This window comes from Rhodnius prolixus, unplaced genomic scaffold (genome assembly GCF_049639745.1).
Source record: "Rhodnius prolixus isolate KJV_2025 unplaced genomic scaffold, Rpr scaffold_1, whole genome shotgun sequence".
In the NCBI taxonomy this organism is placed as follows: Eukaryota; Metazoa; Arthropoda; class Insecta; order Hemiptera; family Reduviidae; genus Rhodnius; species Rhodnius prolixus.
The window spans coordinates 32687898-32706599 of NW_027411581.1; the positions used below are offsets into that span (position 1 = coordinate 32687898).

The 18702-nt window shown below is 31.8% G+C and overlaps 3 protein-coding genes across 6 annotated transcripts in view; 2 read left to right on the forward strand and 1 right to left on the reverse strand.

Annotated features, from left to right (window-relative positions):
* Positions 1-165: 165 nt before the first annotated feature.
* On the forward strand, positions 166-5916 carry LOC141459122 (sec1 family domain-containing protein 2-like). Of its 2 annotated transcripts, XM_074137754.1 has the most exons (11): positions 168-332; positions 409-598; positions 680-916; positions 998-1135; positions 1198-1383; positions 3331-3503; positions 3573-3816; positions 4228-4356; positions 4427-4719; positions 5305-5463; positions 5663-5916. In XM_074137754.1, the coding sequence occupies exons 2-11, from the start codon at positions 422-424 to the stop codon at positions 5877-5879; spliced, it is 1953 nt and encodes a 650-aa protein (XP_073993855.1). In that variant the 5' UTR covers positions 168-332; positions 409-421; the 3' UTR covers positions 5880-5916. The 2 variants fall into 2 exon arrangements, with proteins under 2 accessions (XP_073993863.1, XP_073993855.1); XM_074137762.1 differs by lacking the exon at positions 1198-1383 and having other exon boundaries at positions 166-332.
* Positions 5917-8610: 2694 nt separating this feature from the next.
* On the reverse strand, positions 8611-18664 carry LOC141459152 (uncharacterized). Of its 3 annotated transcripts, none has more exons than XR_012461391.1 (8): positions 18227-18421; positions 16127-16259; positions 14632-14798; positions 13918-14070; positions 11878-12024; positions 10739-10888; positions 9093-9983; positions 8611-8893 (listed from the first exon to the last, which is right to left on the reverse strand). XR_012461391.1 is itself a non-coding variant. In XM_074137848.1 (8 exons), exons 2-8 carry the CDS (start codon positions 18419-18421, stop codon positions 9267-9269), a joined length of 1662 nt encoding a protein of 553 aa, XP_073993949.1. In that variant the 5' UTR covers positions 18422-18423; positions 18523-18664; the 3' UTR covers positions 8611-9266. The 3 variants fall into 3 exon arrangements, 2 of the variants coding, with proteins under 2 accessions (XP_073993949.1, XP_073993959.1); XM_074137848.1 differs by adding an exon at positions 18523-18664 and having other exon boundaries at positions 8611-9983; positions 18227-18423; XM_074137858.1 differs by lacking the exon at positions 10739-10888 and having other exon boundaries at positions 8611-9983.
* Positions 18489-18702, forward strand: part of Gapvd1 (GTPase activating protein and VPS9 domains 1) — a 31488-nt gene continuing 31274 nt past the window's right edge. Inside the window, exon 1 of the mRNA XM_074137653.1 lies at positions 18489-18619. The gene's annotated coding sequence lies outside the window, so the exon portion shown is untranslated. The remainder of the gene's footprint in view (positions 18620-18702) is intronic.

The following is an 18702-nucleotide window of genomic DNA, read 5'->3' on the forward strand; positions in this document are numbered from 1 at the left end:
CCTTACCAATGAGGGTCAGCTTTTTTTATTGTTTTATTAATTTTAAAACACAAAGTCAAGTAGGATTAAATAACCCGTTATTTGAAACCTATTTTCATTAAAATATTTCATGAAACGTGTTTTGAATATTTCAGCAGGGAAGCGCCTGTTTACGTATCAAGAATCGATTTTATTGACACATTTTTACTTTCAAAATTCATTAGGTTATGATTATGCAGGTTATAAGATTAGTTTCTCGGAAATTTTAATCAAAGGTTTTGAATGGATATTTTTACGACTGAAACAACTAAATAAATATATTAACTCAACTCGGGAATATGCCAAATATTTATGTAAATATAACTTTACTTTGTCCTACTGCCTAACGACACTCATTATTTGAGTGTAATGTTCGTTTTTCTGTAATAGGTAATATTTAAGGATGGTCTTGAGCATATCACATGCTAGCGAGGTTTGCTGGATGGAAGTATGTAAAAAAGTAAAGGGTGCTATTGTATTTATTGATGACTATTCTGGAGAATGCTTGCATTGGCACGGAGGGTTATTGCGACTGTTGGAGTCTGGAGCGACAACTGTCAAACAATTTTCTTCATTTGAAGTATTTAGAAGACTTTAGAAGTGTTTTTGACTGTGAAAGATTTACGAATGAAATTAATCTTTTTAATTGTTGCTCTTTCAGAGTGGAGAAGATAATAAAAAAGCAGTATTTATAGTTAGCAGCCCTCTTGTTGGACCTGCTAGAATTATTTTGAGAGATCTTATTTCAAACAGTAAGTTTCTTCACTGTGTTTTGATAACATCATGTAGTCCAGCAGTATTGACTGTGGCAACAACAGGAAATGTGCCTGAAAGTTCCAATGAAATGAGCGCACTTCAGAAGCTAGAATTTGACATGCTCCGTTGGATGAAAAACCAGGTATTTTTACCACGAAGAATGTCAATTGTAATTTATTTGACTCATAATCTAATTTGGCTCTTATTCTAATTCTTGTAATAGGAAGCGGCTGCTGAGATATTTCATTTTCCTGTATCGGTGGTTCCTGTGACTGATTACTTTTTTGCAACTCCACCTTTTAGTAACTTTTTTCCTTGCTTTACAGAAGATTTACAAGGAAAAACTGTATATTCTCAAATGGTGAGTAATTAAGTCTCATGAGATTCCGTTTGATTATTTCTTGTTAATCCAGAGTTTTTCAGCCCAGAAATGTGGATTTAGAAGCACTTCCTCTAGAACTGCAAATAGGGGTAATGCACTTAATGACAACTATCAATAGTTTGCTTTCTCACATAAGTGTACAGGAGGAAATTTTCTGTATTGGATTTTTCAGTTCTTTGATAGGGTCACAATTACAAAAGTATTGTAGCAGTGCATTGAGAGCCAAAGTAAGTATGTTATATTGATAAATATGAATACAAAATATGGTTTTGCCAAGAGTACTGCATAAAATTAGCATATATATAATACAATATTATATATACAGGGTGAACCAGTAAGTATTGTCGGTAGGACTACTGTGTGTAGTACATCTAAAGTGGAGTTCAATGACGTATTGACCAACTTCATATTCTCCAAAGTTTTTGAGTGACTTCACTTTAATTTTTTTTTTTCTAAAATCATTACTTTTTCCCAATAAAAATGTTATTACTCAGAAAGTTTTAGTCCGAATTCGATTCTGATGACACGGTTAGAAAGACAGATCAATTTTCTAAAAATTGATACCATTTCGAAGCATAAGTTATTTCCAAACAGCCTTAATCTTCCTCCGAATCCTGGAAAAATAAAAGTAATCGAAATTTTTAAGAAAATTCATTAGGCCCTTATGTGATCGTTATCCGACATAGGTGCTGGCACTTTTTATAAAAGTTTCTTTGTTTAAAGGGCTTTCAAACGGTATATCATTTTCCAGGATTCCTTTTATCTTCTTATGAGAAATTACGTTTGTTTTACAAGAACAGTGGAAAATATGAAGTTGGCCAATACGTCATTGAACTCCACTTTAGATGTACTACACACAGTAGGCCTATGGACAACACTTACTGGTTCACCCTATATATTATATAGGGTATATAGTGTATATATATATATATATATTATATATATATATATGTGTGTGTGTGTGTGTGTAACTATATATTCATATAAACGTTTTAGGCTCCTAAAGACATTTGTCAATGCACCTGAACATGGTCTTGAGAAAACTCCCTTTCATAACTGCCTTAGTAAGGTAGGTATTGCTCACCGTCCCATTAAGTTTGAGTATCGCTTCGGCTTAAAGTGGCGTTTTCACTAGAACATCGTAAGAAACGTACATCCTCTCAAATTAGAAAACCTAAACTTCATTTTGCTCTCACGTTCGGAATTTCATATTTACTTAAATTTTCCCAATTTCTGTGTTAGTAATTTAAGAAGGTTCTGAAATTATAAGCAAGTTCAAAGTGGCTTGATATTTGTTACAAGTAACATAAATGACAGTAATGGCTAACAATCCCATTACAGTTACAATGAACAGTTTTATAATTTTGGTTTTTGTTAATAAAGTGCAATTAATTAGAAATATTAAACAACAAAATGAATTATTAGGGATAGATATTTAAAATCAAATAACCAAATAAATTGATAAAATGACACAAGAAGTTTAAGTTTACAATTTCGAGAAGTTTGTTGGGGATCAAATTTTTGGCTACCTTTTTTCAGTCTATTGCGGAAGACTTTACTTAATTCTCTTGCTATAGTGAGCGGTTTATAGAGGGTTTATAAAGTCAGTCGGCATAAAGTATGCAGTCGGCAGCTTCTCCTAAAGTAAAAATGTTATGACTGATTTGTTTTAGTTCTGAGAATAGCTCTTTCTGTCTGCGGTGAAGAACTATCCTCACCAGTTTTGCCCTTAATTTAATTGAATCTAAAAACTAGGATGTTAATGTACTTCTATAAGAAAGGGACAATACTTTTTCACTTGATCAGTTATTTCGCAGGTACGCTGCGAATAATCTTACATCCATTTCCCAAACTACAGCATCAACTTTTGTGGTATATAAAAGTGAATAGGGTACTACTTTCTTTTGGAAAACATTAATTTTATCAGGTAGGTGTAGTCTTTTTAAAACTCGTCTTAAGACCCAAACGGGACGGACCTACTGTGCAATTTTCAAGTTTTCCGACTTTTTGGTTTCGGGATCCTGTGATGAGTAGTGATGGCATTTGTTTTTTAAAAGATAATAGCCAGTTTAAAAAAATGTTAGTTTTGTTTCTTTTTAAATGTTTATTGTAATTGAGAATTTTCGGTAGGTTCAGATGTGGGAAAAATGGTGATCTTCTTTATTCATTTTCAGATGGCAGTAAACAAAATGTCTTTGTTATTAATCGATCGAAGTCTGGATTTGTGCGGTATCATGTACGGTGCCAAAGATATCTTGCTCGACAAAATGAAATCAGTTTTACCTGCGTTCCCTGGTCACAGCGTTGATGTGGCTATAGATATTTCTCCAGTTTGTTATGCGAAAAAGTATAATTGGAATTTTAAATAAGTATTTTGCATTTTTCAAATTAATTAATGATTTTTTTTTTGTTACAGTGAACCAAATGATTTCACTTTTATAGCACCAGGATGCCTACATGAACCTCCATCTAATATTTTTGAATTGCTTATCAATAAGAATGTTAAAAACATTCTACTAGAATTATATACAAGATTAGCAAAAGCGAGCAATATCAACAAAATTCCACAATCAGTCACTGTGGATGAATTAGAAAGTTTAATATTAAAGAACTTCAAGAAAAAATACGAAAGAATTCAGGCCTGTTCGGATACAATCCAGGTAAAAGAAAAAATAATTTAGTTTTTAACTATTTGGATCCTATTGCTTTTGTATTTTACTTAATAGGGGAGAGGAAGTATTAGTTACGCCAAATTGTCGAAAGACGAGTTTTAACAGAAATAGGTGTTTTTATAGTCCCTGGACAAACTAACAAAAAATTCGCCGAAAGAATATTTGAATGTATAAAGGTATATTTCCCAACACGTAAAATTATAGAAATTCAAATTCATTCCTTGAAGAAAGTTTCTGTGAAAACCAATCCTTATGCTTAACTTTTTAAACTAATTTTTGTTAAGGAGATCTTTTATTAAAATGACTATATATTATATTTCGTTAAACGGTATCAAGGATATTTCTTTGTACTTCCTTCAAACTATTGTTTGATTAATAAATAACTTGAATTTTCAACAGGCATGTTTAGGCGTTATTGAAACACTGAAGTCCCCAAAAATTAGTTCTTTAGAAATGGCTGAGTGTTCCCAGAAATTATTGTTGCAATCAGTTGCCGCAGAAGGAAATACTGATGAAGCTCTTAAACAGGTAATGTTTTTAATTAATTAAGTCCTGTACTTCCTAATAAGATTTTTTTTTTAATTTTTGTTTGTTTCAGCTTCAAAACTTGGTACTCGATCGAAAAAAAAGAGGCTTCAATATAGAGATCATTTTAACCATTATTACATTTTTCTACAGTTTAATAGGACAAAAATTTCCTATAAATCCGCAACTTGAAAAAGATCTAGAAAAAGTTATTGCAGACGCACTTTTAGAAGATAAGGAGGACCTTGGTATGCCTAAGACACTTTTAGAAAATGTGACAGAATCAAATAGCAAAGAATTTTGTAAACATATTTTCACAAAATTGCAGTATCTGAAAAATGCCAGAATGCATTTAACAAAGTATAGGTGAGGCATTCAAAATACTTTTTTTAAATAATAAACAAGGGTTATCATCTTTGGTCATAGAACATTAGCGCCCATAGGAAGTGCTTTCTTGAAATCATTTGTCGTTTCTTTTATTAGATAAATTATTTTCAAATTCTTTTTGTTTATCGGGGAGCTACACGTTAACGTCTCTTCTACAGTAAAATGTGCATTTCATGAAATGCACATTTTAGTTTCAGTTATCTGGAATTTCAGGAGAATCAGTTTGCACATAATATTTATTAATTTCTTTTTTATTTATTACTTCGAAGTCAACTTAAAATAAATTTATATATTGCTTCTCAAAAATTAGGAACTAAACGTTCTCAATTTATTTCAGAGTTTGAGAGTAACTTTTATTGCTTATCTGACAAATAGAAATAACTTAAAAATTAAAGACAAATTAAACCTACGTGTACCTAATATATTAATTTTTAACCACTTTAAAAACAAATTTTTAAATTAATTCAAAAGTTGAGCCTCATTTAATTACAACTAAAATTAAGTATAAAATTTTTTCCGTCTGTTTAACTTTTCTTCAAATTTATATTAGACTGTTATTTTTAGTGATGTAGCAAGTTACGAGGGACCACATCAACCTTTGGAATATAATGGATTAATCACACAACTTATATGTGATATAGTAGACGTTACAAAACCTGAAATACCTGATTTAAGGTATAAGGCCAATTATGGGCTAAAAGATAATTTTGCTTCAAGATTCAGGTAATTTTCTCTTATAATAGTTATTTATTTGACAAGTGTTTTGATACCCTTTCGTATTGAACGAATTGTAGAAAATTACATTTACTTTCTATCACAAGAGATGGTTCGCTTTAGATTGAATAATACACAGAAAGAAATATTTATTAAATGTTTTAAATTCAATGATGGTAGCAGTAACAAAAGTGTTTTGTTTATTTAGCAAGATTCTGAATGTGTCCAAACCTCATGTTATGGATAATGAATTTATTATGGTTTATATTGTTGGTGGAATAACAGCCAAGGAAGTAAAATTTATAAAGGACTGTTTTAAAGCGTATGGAAAGGATGTTATCATAGGATCAACTGCTCTTGTTTCTGAAATTCAAATTTTAAAAAATCTATTTATTAACGATCCTTTAAAACCGTTTGTAATCTAATGTAAATATTTTAAAATGAAACATATGAAAATAATTATTAAGATGTTATCCTTTACTACCCTTTTTATAATCATTTGGTACTTAATTTCTGATTCTACATCAGGTATGAGAAGAAGTTGGACTTTGCATCCTATTTTGCACCTTGTTCAACATCCATGGACCTTCGTTGCTCTTGCATAATTGTTTTTACAAAAACGCAACATAAATTTCTTCTTCATAAATCAGGGGCGATAATTTTTCAAACAATTACTTAATTAATTACAATAAGAGGCGCTAATGACCATAGTCGAAATATGTCGAAACTATGCGCCCTATTTTAAGAAACTGCTTTTACTGTTTCCGTAACAATCTTTTTTTTTTTTTTTTTTTTTTTTGCCTTCTGGGCATGCAGATTAGCCAATCCGTAACAATCTTGCAACTCATGCAATAAAAAATTAGACAAAGACTTGCTACAATTGGTGGAGTACGATAAACTGAAAACTTGTTTCAGAGAGACATCTATTCCAATTGCTATTTTTACTTAAATTTAAGGGTACATAGCAGATCAATAAAAATAAATCGCTTCAGTTTACACGTGCCCCAATGCCTTTTGCCTTAATATGGTGCAAAGCATTAATCTAACTAAAAAATCACCAGGATATGTTGTAATAATGGCAGATAGAGAAACAATTTCAAAAAACGTACACTTTTTCACTACCATATGCTACCTTAAGATGGAATTACTTTCTCGAAATTCAGCTTAATAAAAATAATCTCTAGAGTAGTGAACTTCCGTTTCAACGTCTAACATACAAAGAAAAACGTTATATACAAATATGTGTACTGGACTATAACGCCGATTTGGACGAAAACAAATTCAGGATCGATGTTAAATGCTTTCACTGACAAATTGACTACCGTTAAAAGAATAATGAAACCGTTAAAAATCTGCGTCATCGAGCTGTAGCTCGTGCAGTTAAAAAAGTCAAATACAACTCCGCAGTTATTGATTAAAATAATTATATTATTATTTAAAACAAAGATTAACTGTATTATGCTTCAATCCAGATCTTACAAAACCGGTTTGCGCAGATCTGAAAAACAGACTACTACCAAAACTTTCTTTTCACAAACATCTGATCCATAATAATGATTTGTAAATATTTATAATATTTGAAATAACATTTTTGGATGAGTTCTTCATTTTTCTCTAAAACATAGCCAAGCCACCATCTTGCTTTATAGACTACAGTGTTATAACCTGATATTTTAGTTCATCAGGAGATTTTGAACTTCTTTTTCGCAAGCTTCTGAGTTCATAGAAAAGTTTTTAACTAATATTTTGGATTTACTTATAGGAATGAAAGCATGGTATTGCTGTGTTCTTTTAATAGCCAATGCTTGATCAAACCGATTTTTTTAAAAAACACTCAGATTCAACATAGTCTTACTGGGTTAAATATGCAAAGTCTACGTTGGTGATGTTTTCTACTGCCCACTCAAAAAGTTGTTGTGAAGTTTGGATTTGATTTTCACAGGGTAGTTGCAAACTGGCACGAGCTGCCAGTCTCTTTACCGAACCCCCTACTCGATCAAACGGCCCTTTGCCGTGAACTGTGGCAAAAAAGTGCCACTCTGCTTTCACTTTAAAATCTTCCTCATGAAAGCAGAGGTTTATTAATTTTTTTTTTTGTTTTTGTATGGGGCAGCCGACCCGTCTGAAAAATAGTGTATCTTTTTATATGACTGTCAGAAAAGTTATGAGTTTTTTTAAAAGTATATACAGCAGCTGTGTTTTGCTCTAAGGAATCGGGAACTATTACATAACTAACATGCTCAATTTTGTTTTCCTGTTTGAATTATATGATAAAGGGATGGATTGTGACCTGTTGGCTTACCTAGTGGTAGCTCTGTGCTTCATCTTCAACGATTAAGCTGTAATTTTCAGAAAAATCACAGGTGACAACGAATTCCGATTCTTTTAGATTTTTCTTTTGTGTATTAAGGAAAGATCCCTGCTGCTTGGCAATGAAGTCAAGCTGAAAATATGTACTTTTTAAAACATTTTACATTTAAATTTAAAACATTTATTTATCTTAACCCATATGGTGTCGCATATCACAGGAAAGGGCATTATATATGCTATAAAATGACACCAATCCCAAGTCTGTAGCTCAATTAGAAAAGTTTCTACAGTAACTCAAACAACCGGTGTTCCCTGTTTTTCAGCCCATTTATGGCAACTTTACAGCCCTGTAACTCATAAACCAGTTGACATATCACAGTAAAATTTCATATTTTTCTAAGTCTATACCAATAGTACACATGTGCCAAATTTCAAGAAAATCCGAGATGGTGAGGTCAAGAATGGTCTTTTTTGTGTTGATTTGACATGGAATGACTCATAAACCAATCAGGTAACAGTGGTGCTAGGAAAAAAATCGTGTGTCAACTAATGAGACCACGATATCTTTGGCCACAAGTCCCGGGTTTATCAGAAGGAAATGATAGAATGTGCAGTCATCCCCTTCTGTTTAGAAATTCGTGGTCTCTTGAGTTTTACTTAATTTTTTGCAACGAGCTGGTTCGGGAATTTCAACTGAAGATGTTCCCAGACGAAAACTAAAATAATGCTAAAAGTGAACAGTTAAATTACACAAATTTTGTCAGCTAAAAATGAAGTATTAATGCGTACGGATGAGGCGTAAGGAAAATACACGTCCTTCTTTTTATAAGAAAGGAATGTTATAAATAAAAGTGGCAAAAAAAAAAATATATTTCTCTTAAAAATAAATCTTTGAATATAAATGGAACAACATTAATTTTCATAAAAAGTATATAACATAATTTTCATAATAATACATAAATACAATTGCTCTCTTTAATAATTCGGAAGGCGCTAATGACCACAGACGTCGATGCGCCGGAAAAAAAATCGCATATTCTTTTATAAGCACGAATTGGTGGAAATTCTCCAATAAGTTAAGTTGGAATGTTTAGATGAGCATTATATTGCAAGGTAACAAAATGAGTACCTAAAAATATAAAATCTGTATAATCTGAAATCTAAAATATGAAATTATTTTTTAGATTGCATCAACACTCAAGAAATAGAGCTTTTGTACATGAAATACAATCAGATTCTTATTTTTAAAAAAGTACATCCTCTTGAAATGCACTCCTATAAACAACACAAAATAGCTAATTTTAATTATAAAACTTCGGTCTACTTACTATTATTATCAATTAGTAAGTGAACGGCGAAAAACTTCAAACGTCAGAACTTAAAAACTAGGGCCACAGTGCTCAGTTAATGAAAAATAAATCCAATTCTGCTCCAATTGAGACAAAGACACTTTTAGCAATAAAATATATTCGAGTCTCTCTTTTATTTAGAATCCATAATAACTAGTTACTCTGAAAATGTCTTTCTTCCATAACTTTTAAAAAAAGACCTCTACCAAAACCGGCTTTTCTATTTGTGTTAAAGCCAACATTACTTTCAATTTTGCTCTTACGTTTATTATGTAATTGTAATAAATTCTTTAACGCTATGCCTCTACCAAAACTTAAGGAATTACAAATAGGTGGTGCTGTTTTATAGGCGCTATCTTCCTTGGATTTCAAGAACTGTTCGAGGAATAGACCTCTACCAATGCCGGACTTGTTTTCGCATTTAATATTTTCTTCTGTTTTGTCATCTTCAAATTTATTATTTACAGATTCAGGTATAAAACTAGAAGTCACTTTATCTTCAGTCAGGTCATCACTAGAATCACTTTTTAATATTAGTACATTCTTTCTACTCTCATTTTTACAATGAAGTTTTTCATTACATATTTCTCTAAAATAAGAAAATATTTTGTTATTAATCTTAATTATATCATTATCAGTTGTGCATTCGCCGTCCATATTAGATTCAAAATTTAATTCATATTTTTCTGCAGATTTTGAAGGCGTGTTATCATTCCCGGCATCACTGTCTTTAGAGTTTTCGGCTAAACTTAAGAAATGTTTATAAGGATCATTTACTTTCGACGGATCCAACACTATGCCTCGGATTAATGCGCTCAAATATTGCTCATGTTCTGCTGAAACGTCTACGTCATTCCCCATTCTAGAAGCCTACAAAGAAATAAAAAATCAAATATCCATTTTAAGAATTAATATAGATAAAGGGGAAGGGATTAGCTGAGTGGTTAGCATATACTGAATTCCAAAACGGAGATCCCTGGTTTAAATCCAGCAACTTAGAGTGACTGAAATAAGTTCTGGGAGTCAATAACCTGATGTTGACCCGCCCTAAATTAAAAAAAAATAAGGAAGAAATTAAATGGACTCATGACCGATGGTCTCGGCACTGATTAGTGCCTCATACCCTTTGATTTTCTCTTTTAGGAGATTCTAGCACACTGTCAGAAGAAAGTGTTACCTGAACACCTCCGGAGACCGGTGACTAAGAAGACTCCGAGTGCAATAACTTTCAATTAAAATAATGATTACAGTTCGTAGTTAGGAGTTCTTAAATGAAAATTTCTTTAGAGAAAGGAGTCTTCTGTCAAGAATCCATAACTACATTTCTTTCTATCAGTAACATTAAAAAATTATTACTAACAAAATTTATTAGTTTGCTTTTTTTTCCTAATTTCTCATATTCTTTTACAAGTTGAGCTGAACTGATGTAAAATAAAATTATTTCATAAGCAACTAAAAAATTTAAGCGTACATTAAGCATCTACAAATTTATCTGAGACTACGTATATCCTTTACAGTTATATGGTTCTTTTTACTAATTTTTAAATTACATAAAAATAATTCTGCCAAAAGGTGCTTCAGTGATCGTAAAAGATGCTCTTAACCAATCGTAAAAGACTACTTACATTGGTCGCAGAAATTTTCTGATAACATTTTGTTAATGTTGTTGCATTGACGGTAATTGTCCTTGAGTCTGGTAATTTAAATGATCGCTTTATATCCTCTTTTTCCTGACTAGAAGTACATCTTATTTGAGAGTATCGAGACTGCGGGCCCTATGTTTAAACAATAATATGCATGATTTAACACTTATTATTTTTTTTTTTTTTTGATGATTTAAGGCGTGTCAACATCTAGGGTTATTGGCGCCCGGAGCTTTTTTCAGTGCACTGCCGGTCTCCGAGCAGTGTTCTCTCATTACAGACAACACTGTCCATCACCCTACAGTGAGCTGTAAGAAGCTCCTAGGAAGAGAAAATCTAATGTGTCAATAGCTGGATTCAAACCCGGGACCTCCGCGTAGGAGTCCAGTACGCTAACCGCATAGCTAATCCCTTCCCTTTTAGCACTTATTATTACCAAAGTTAATTTCTGATAAAAATAGTGTCTATTCAAATAAAAAAAAAAAAAAAAATGGACTTGAAAAATTTTAATTTAATTTTTTTTAATTAAAGGCGCGTCAACATTTTAAGTCATTGGCGCCCGGAGCTTTTTTCGGAGCACTACCGCCCTCCAGGCAGTGTTCTCTCGTTACAGACAACACTATCCATCACCGGACAGTGAGCTGTAAGAAGCTGCTAGAAAGAGGAAATCTAAGAGCAAGCATCTGGATTCAAAACTGGGTTCTCAAATACCGTGGGAATTCAATATTCTAACCACTTACCCAATCCCTTCCCTTCTTATTTTTAATTGCTTTAAACACAGAAATAAATTAAAAAAACATAATATGTACATAAATATAAATCTTGTACGACACTAAGAAATGTTCTGAATGGTTGGGCAAGACTGATTCTCAAACCTCTGCCAAAAGGCTAAAATCCCCCCCCCCCCCCAAATAAATATAATGCGCTTTATCCTATTGGAAACTGGTGGAACATAATGAAGAGAGGTAGAGTCAAAAAATCGATGAAAAGTGCTAGATACCCTTTTACACATGACATCCAAGATCGAACTTATTTTTAACTTTAAAATAACTTGTTCTGTAATTGATAACACTATTTTCACTAATATTTAAAACAAATTCATTAATTAAAAAAAGACTAACATCAAAAACTGGTGCATTATCAGCAGATCCGCCATCATTGTTTAACGACAACTTTTCTAAAGAATAGGTTTGACTATGTTCACTCCCATTTTCCAAATCTTCAGATGCTGCACTTTCGGGCCGGTAATTTTCCTTTACATTGATAGTCTGCACAAAATGGCGTTAGTTAATTAGTTTTTTTTACTTCTAACAGAAAAAGTAGGTATTGTAATCGTGTAAATTTTCAAATTTGCGTTTTACCAGAAAAATCCTTCTAAGGCCTCCTGAATCTGAAAAAGTAATTTTGACAAATCTGTCTCCCACTCTGCGCGCGCATGTGTGTGAATGTGTATACCGTAAAAGAAAAACAAAAAATCGTAGCAACTTCAAATTTAATATTTCGCTTAGGCACCACCTGAGGATACTACCATTAAGGTTCTCGTGTAAATCATGGAACGGAACACCATTCGACTCAAATCTTTGTTTCACTTTTTCAAAATTACAGCATTAACGGTTTTCATTAAAGTTGGGGTCTACTAGAACATAAGTAGATTTACAACTTTTATATGTAATATTTTTTCCAGAAAAATTCAATTAAGACAATTTTCGGTGAGAACTATAGCCATGCTTTCCTAGAAAAGGCGTTTCTGCAAATGAAATGTCTTGTCATCTCTGTAATGTTAATAAAATTCAAATATTTGGCTAGATTATAGTTAAATTAAGTATTAAGGCTACAGTAAGTATCTCACTTCACTAAATAGATTTGTCAGTGAAACCTCAAAAACGTCTTCTAAGATTTTATTTAAACTTTATGTATTGATACTTTTTTCTAGGAAATTCAATTAAGGGTACTTGTGATGATGAGGTAAATAGATTCCTTTAGGCGCCATTTTTGTGTAATTTAGTGCGGGCCCGGTTCTATCTAGTGCTTAAACACTATTAAGGAGAGTTGTGTTTGTTGCTGAAATTACGAGTTCGTAGAAAATTATTCAACTGGAAGAACGTTTTTACTCAATGGATTAACGTCTTTATGGAAAGTTTACTTTTTTGTGATTTTCTCAAATTCTTCTCCTAGGATTTTCCGTAATCTACATGTATACATTACAAATGCATAGGTGTACTTGTTATTTCTAGAAAAAGTCGAATTTGGGCCGTTCTCGGGGAGGGGTTGAAGTAGGTCCTGTATTATTTTTATAATGTCTGGTTTTACAAACTATACAACGATGGTAAGTTTTAAATATGGCGCAAATATTCGAAGTTAGAAGGTACAAATGTACTAACAAATGTGAGTAAGAGAAAGTAGTATGAGTTTAGTACTAGATTTTTTAAAATTCAATCAAATGGATTTAACTCCAAGTACATTTTATCTATTTACATTTTACATACATTGTGCTGTTCTTGAATAAGTGAATAAGTGCTGATATGTAAATGAAATTTCTTGTTTATTTTTTCAATACTTTTTTTTTATTTAAGGCGCGCTAATATCTGAGGTTATTGGCTCTCGGAGCTTTTTTCAGTGCACTACCGGCCTCCGGACAGTGTTCTCTCATTACAGACAACACTGCCTATCACCGGACAGTGAGCTGTAAGAAGCTCCTATGAAGAGAAAATCTAAGGGCCAGCAGCTGGATTCGAACCCAGGGCCTCCGCATGGGAATCCAATACGCTAACCGCATAGCTAATCTCTAATACTTTCATATTAAAATTTTTTAAGAAGTTTTTTCTAAATGAATTTTAATTTGCTTTTGAGAATGTTTGGACAATATTTTTAGTAAAAACTTGAGTTAGCTCAAGTTATGGGTAGTGGAAATTATAACTGTAATAGTTCTTTGAATCTGTGCAGGTTTCAAATAGTGATTAGAATATGCTTCCTTGGAGTTTCGGCTGTAGTTTTAGGCTATAGCACACATTTATACCAAACACTAATTGGGCAGTGAAACGTGATTAAACAAAAAATAAGATTATGGGAACAACCCGAGAAACTATTGTTTTCATGGAATTTTTCACAACTTATTTGTTAAAAACTTACAAAAATAAATTAATAAATAAAATGGTACTAACATTTAACTCCAAAGTTCTAGGGTTGCCTCTGTCTTCACAATTCGATTCGTGATATTTGGTGGATGTTGAGCCCTTAACAGTTTCTGGTAAGTCATTGATGCTCACTGGTTCGGGTCTCTTAAGACTTGAGAAATAATTGGTTTCTCCATAGCTCTGAGCAACATACAATTTAAAAATAGAATTCATTACAATTTCTTGAAAGTATATTTCCAAAAATCTATATTAGAATAAATGAAAGAATCCAAAACTTAGGAGCGTTATTATAAAAGTATATATTTTTTTTAAACGATCACTGGCAAAATAAACTCATCTTTTTTTCTATCATTTATTTCAGAACCCCCAACAAACTTTATACTAGGAAATACAATTTGTTATTTTTAATTTAATAACATATAATATAGGTTTATTAATTATTGATTGCAGTTTAGATATGCTTTGGCTAAAATTATTGAGGTAAAGTGAACAATTTATTTAAAATATGTTAGATAACTTCGAACTGTAATAAAAGAGCCATTACCTATTTTTAGTTGTTGTGCCATTATGAAATCAGAAATAAATTAGTAAAAACAAAGAAACTATATTAGTTTCTGATGCTCGGTGGTCTTACTGATAATTATAAGTATAAGTTACTTTTAAATCCAATAATTAATAAAATCTTAACAATTATTACAAATACAATTACTAAACAATAATAATGAAATAACCAAATCTTACCATAATATTAGAAAAATGTTTTCTCGGGTACTTTGTGGTCCAGTCAATTTGTAAATTATAAATTTCATCTAATTCAAATGAAGAATCTGAGCTTTCTAAACTGAGATGAGAAACACTAGACTGCTTTTTCTTTTTATGAGTAACAACCTGATAATACCTACAATTGTCTGAAACAGTTTAAAATAAAATACGTAAATAGAAAATTACATGTATATACACTACATATATATTATATCTAGTGTGTCCTAGGAATAAAATCCATAACTTTAAAAATCGATTCCTGATTGAAAACAAGAAAACCAAAATTCTCTAATCTTTAAATTTTAATTTTCTATTCCTCTTTGTAATTCAGAAGCTTCAGCATCTGAGGTAATTGCATAGCCGCCTTTGGACAGTGTGTTACAGACAGTGAGAAGTAAGAAGAAGAAGAAGATGAGAAAATCTATAGGCTAGCAGTTGAATTCTATCCCGCCAGGGAACTCAATACGCTGACCACTGAGGTAAATTCTTCCCTTTTTCTGTTATTTGTATTCCGAGACTGAGCATTAGACTATGGGGCTATGGGAATATGGCGGATAGGGGAATGTCCCGTAGATATTTGGAATAAACAATCCCATGAGGATCTGATTAGCGCAGGAGTATGATCTCAAAATTCCAAATTATTTATTTCAAACATAAAACTATTCACAAACACACTATGTACCAACAGAATCTTCATTCCATCATATTTTATTTTATAATAAAACAGAAATTTAGTAACGTGAGGCGTCCGTGTACGTCGCAGCTGAATGCTATCTTTTGGCTTTCCGCCCTATGGGAACTCCTGGACCCGGAAAAAATGGTTTAGCAAATAAGCTAGCTGCATTTTGCCCATTTTCCTTTTTCTTTTTTTCATTGGGTCTTTTCTCCATCGTATAATAAGGACGCGACGTATCAAATTCATAAATCTTTCAAACCAAATGCAAAAATTTCTTCCACGCCGATTATCAAAAATTAACTACTAAAAACCTTTGTGTCAAAAAACTACTTAATCAGTGAACAGAGGTGAAAATATCCATTTCGATATTCATTAAGCCAGCAATTCCTGTTTAGATAAACAAATTTACGGAATTAGATAAATTACATGATCTTTATGACCAAATTACAAAAATTGCCAAAATACAGCTTATTGTATAATTTTTTTTTGTTGAGATTCAGAGGGCCCATTTGATTAATGCCGCCAAACAGATCTACAATAATATATTTTGAAACAGAATTATAAGAAAAAAGAAAGGAATCGGTGACCTGTAATGAACTATTAGTTTTGCTTATTCCTTGGTACATTAATATTATTATTGTTATCTTTTTTTTTATATATTTACAAAATTAGTTTAAGTTACGAGTACTATTTTTTCTTGTATTTTAGGGCGTAAATTAGGAAATGGTGCGATTAAATTTCCAAACACTGTGTTCTTCTCTTGTTACTTATGTTTTACTTGTTTTTAAGCATACTCACTAAAAGTTGACATTCGTGGTTTGGAGGCATCTTTTTTTCTTGCAGTCCTTTGGTTTGATACAAGTTTATTTATGTGGGATGTAAGTTCATTTTCCACGGGAACAAGCAACACGCCAGTAGCAGTCTTCTTCAACTAATTAACCAAACAAACAAACATGGAGAATTTTGAGAGATCTCTAACTCAAATTGTGTTTGTGGGTTTTTTTCCTAACAAATAATTTTTTTTTCAATTACAAGTTAAGTGAAATAAAAATATTCTGTTGATACAATATTTATTTTCCTTAACACTGGGGTTGTACAAGTACTTTTCCAGTATTTTAATCGCAACAGCCTCTCACATCGTTCCTTCAAATACTTTTCTAATCAAATACTTTTTTGAGAGACCAATTTGTTTAACTAAACATTTAATTTGAACGAAAAATCTAAATAAATGATAAATTTATAAATAAATACTTCCAAGAAAATCACTCATATTAATAATTCTGAAAAGCCGTAAGAATGCAATTTAGGTTCTCTCAAAGAATGCTGCTTTAATTTTAAAAAATCTGATAAATGATAAATGCGAATCAGATTTTGAACTATCTAAATATTACTTCTTTCAATCACAGAGGTCACGAAAAAGAGAAAAGTCAGGTATGTTGAATTACCTTATAGAATCCTCCACCAAAAATAGATTTTCTTACACTAATTTTAAACAGAAGTGATAGTTTTTCAAGAGTAGTTGATGTACCAAGTTAATGAATCTTTAGATGTCTTTATTTCGACACTCGTAAGAAACTGAAAAATTCTTTCACTAAATCGGGATATTTGTCTTTGCCAAATCCTTTTATAAACATTCTCTTCCTTTTCAACTTCCAACCTTACATCACAACAACATTATTAAACTCATTAATCCAAAGATTTGTATCTCTTTTTATTCCAGTTAACTTACTAAACTCTTATAACTAACTCAATTTCTACATTCTCAACATTCACTTTCCAACCATACTACTCTGGAACGCCAATGGCTTGAATTCCAAAAATACGAATTAGAGACTGCTAGCTTTACTCGCGGAGACACACTTTACCAGTATATCTCACTTCTACATAACTTATTATAAAACATGCAGGGCTAACCATCACCACGACCCGCCCACGGAGGTGCGGCGTTTGTAAATCGCAACAGCCTCACACATCATTCCTTTAACACCTATTTACTACCTTCAATTCTTTGTAGTTCCTTATGTAGGATTCACCTCGACAAGAGAATTACTTGGTATTCTCACACACGACATAAGAGAACAGAACCCCACAGTCACTTCCGAAAACTGAAAAGAATACTAAAAACTGAACAAAACTCTCCCTGGACTAAAAAGGTTTAGTTATGTACGTCTACGCCTACGGCATCGATCTGTGGGACTCAACCAAACGCAAAAACCTCCAAAGAATCCAGACCTTACAGTCTAAAATTCTTTCTACGTAACAATCAAACCATTCACACAGACAAACATCCCTTTTATCAAACAAGTTACTCAAAGCGGTAACAGAAAATTCCATCTTAACTCAAAAACTCATCATAATCTTTACAACCCTCTTTTTCACAACACTGCAAGACATCTTAAAAGTCAGTACCATCACGATTTCCTATCTATCAACAAGAGACAATAAAAATGAAAGTTGTTGGAGGGTTTCCACTGAGTGTCTTCTCCAGTCTATGTTTTTGGACATAGTGAGATTATTTCCCATTGATTTAATACAATTGCACTTCAGAGTCAGAAAACTAATTATTAGTTTATACATTTTAATCACTGCAGCAAAATAAAATGTGTTTTACCAGATTTTAATTTAATTGAATTGAGGAGTTAGCCTCATGAAAGTGAGGCCCCCTTCAAAACTATTATTTACTAATAACTCTGTAAATTTTGCCCCTATTACATTTAACCTTAAAGTGCCATCCTGCTCTTAAACCTACCAAGGATAGAGATTGCAATCGTTTCAGATTTAATTAGATAATGTTTATTTCAGATATAAATGACAATTTCAAGAATATGTTGCATAATGATTATTCAATATCCAAATATAGCCAATGTGGTAAGGGTAATTAAAATAAAATTTACTAACTTGAAGCACATCAGGCATTGAATTTAGAAAATCCTGAGCATTGGAATATCCAAAATCCTTAAAAGGTAGCGTCAACCCAATGCATTCTTTGAATTCTCTCAGAAATTTTTCTACAGTTAATCCAACTGGACTTGAAACAATAAGACTTCTTATCTCTGCTTTTAAGGTTTTCAATTCTTTTTTTACCGGTGGCATGACTATTTATAAAAACAATAAAAATAACTTTAAATTTTCTAACACCCACTTTCTTGCGTTATATGAAGCAAATCATCAAAAACATATGTATTCAAATATACTTGTGAATTAAATAAACTATTAAACAAGTTAACGGAAAATCTTCAATTTTTAACATTTCCTCACTGTTTTAATTGATTTATGTAGCAGCTTGGGCATGTATGTATGTAACTTAAAAACCCTAAGGTTATAAAATTAGGGTTATAAAAGTAAGGTTAAAATTGGTTATAAAATTGAGGGAA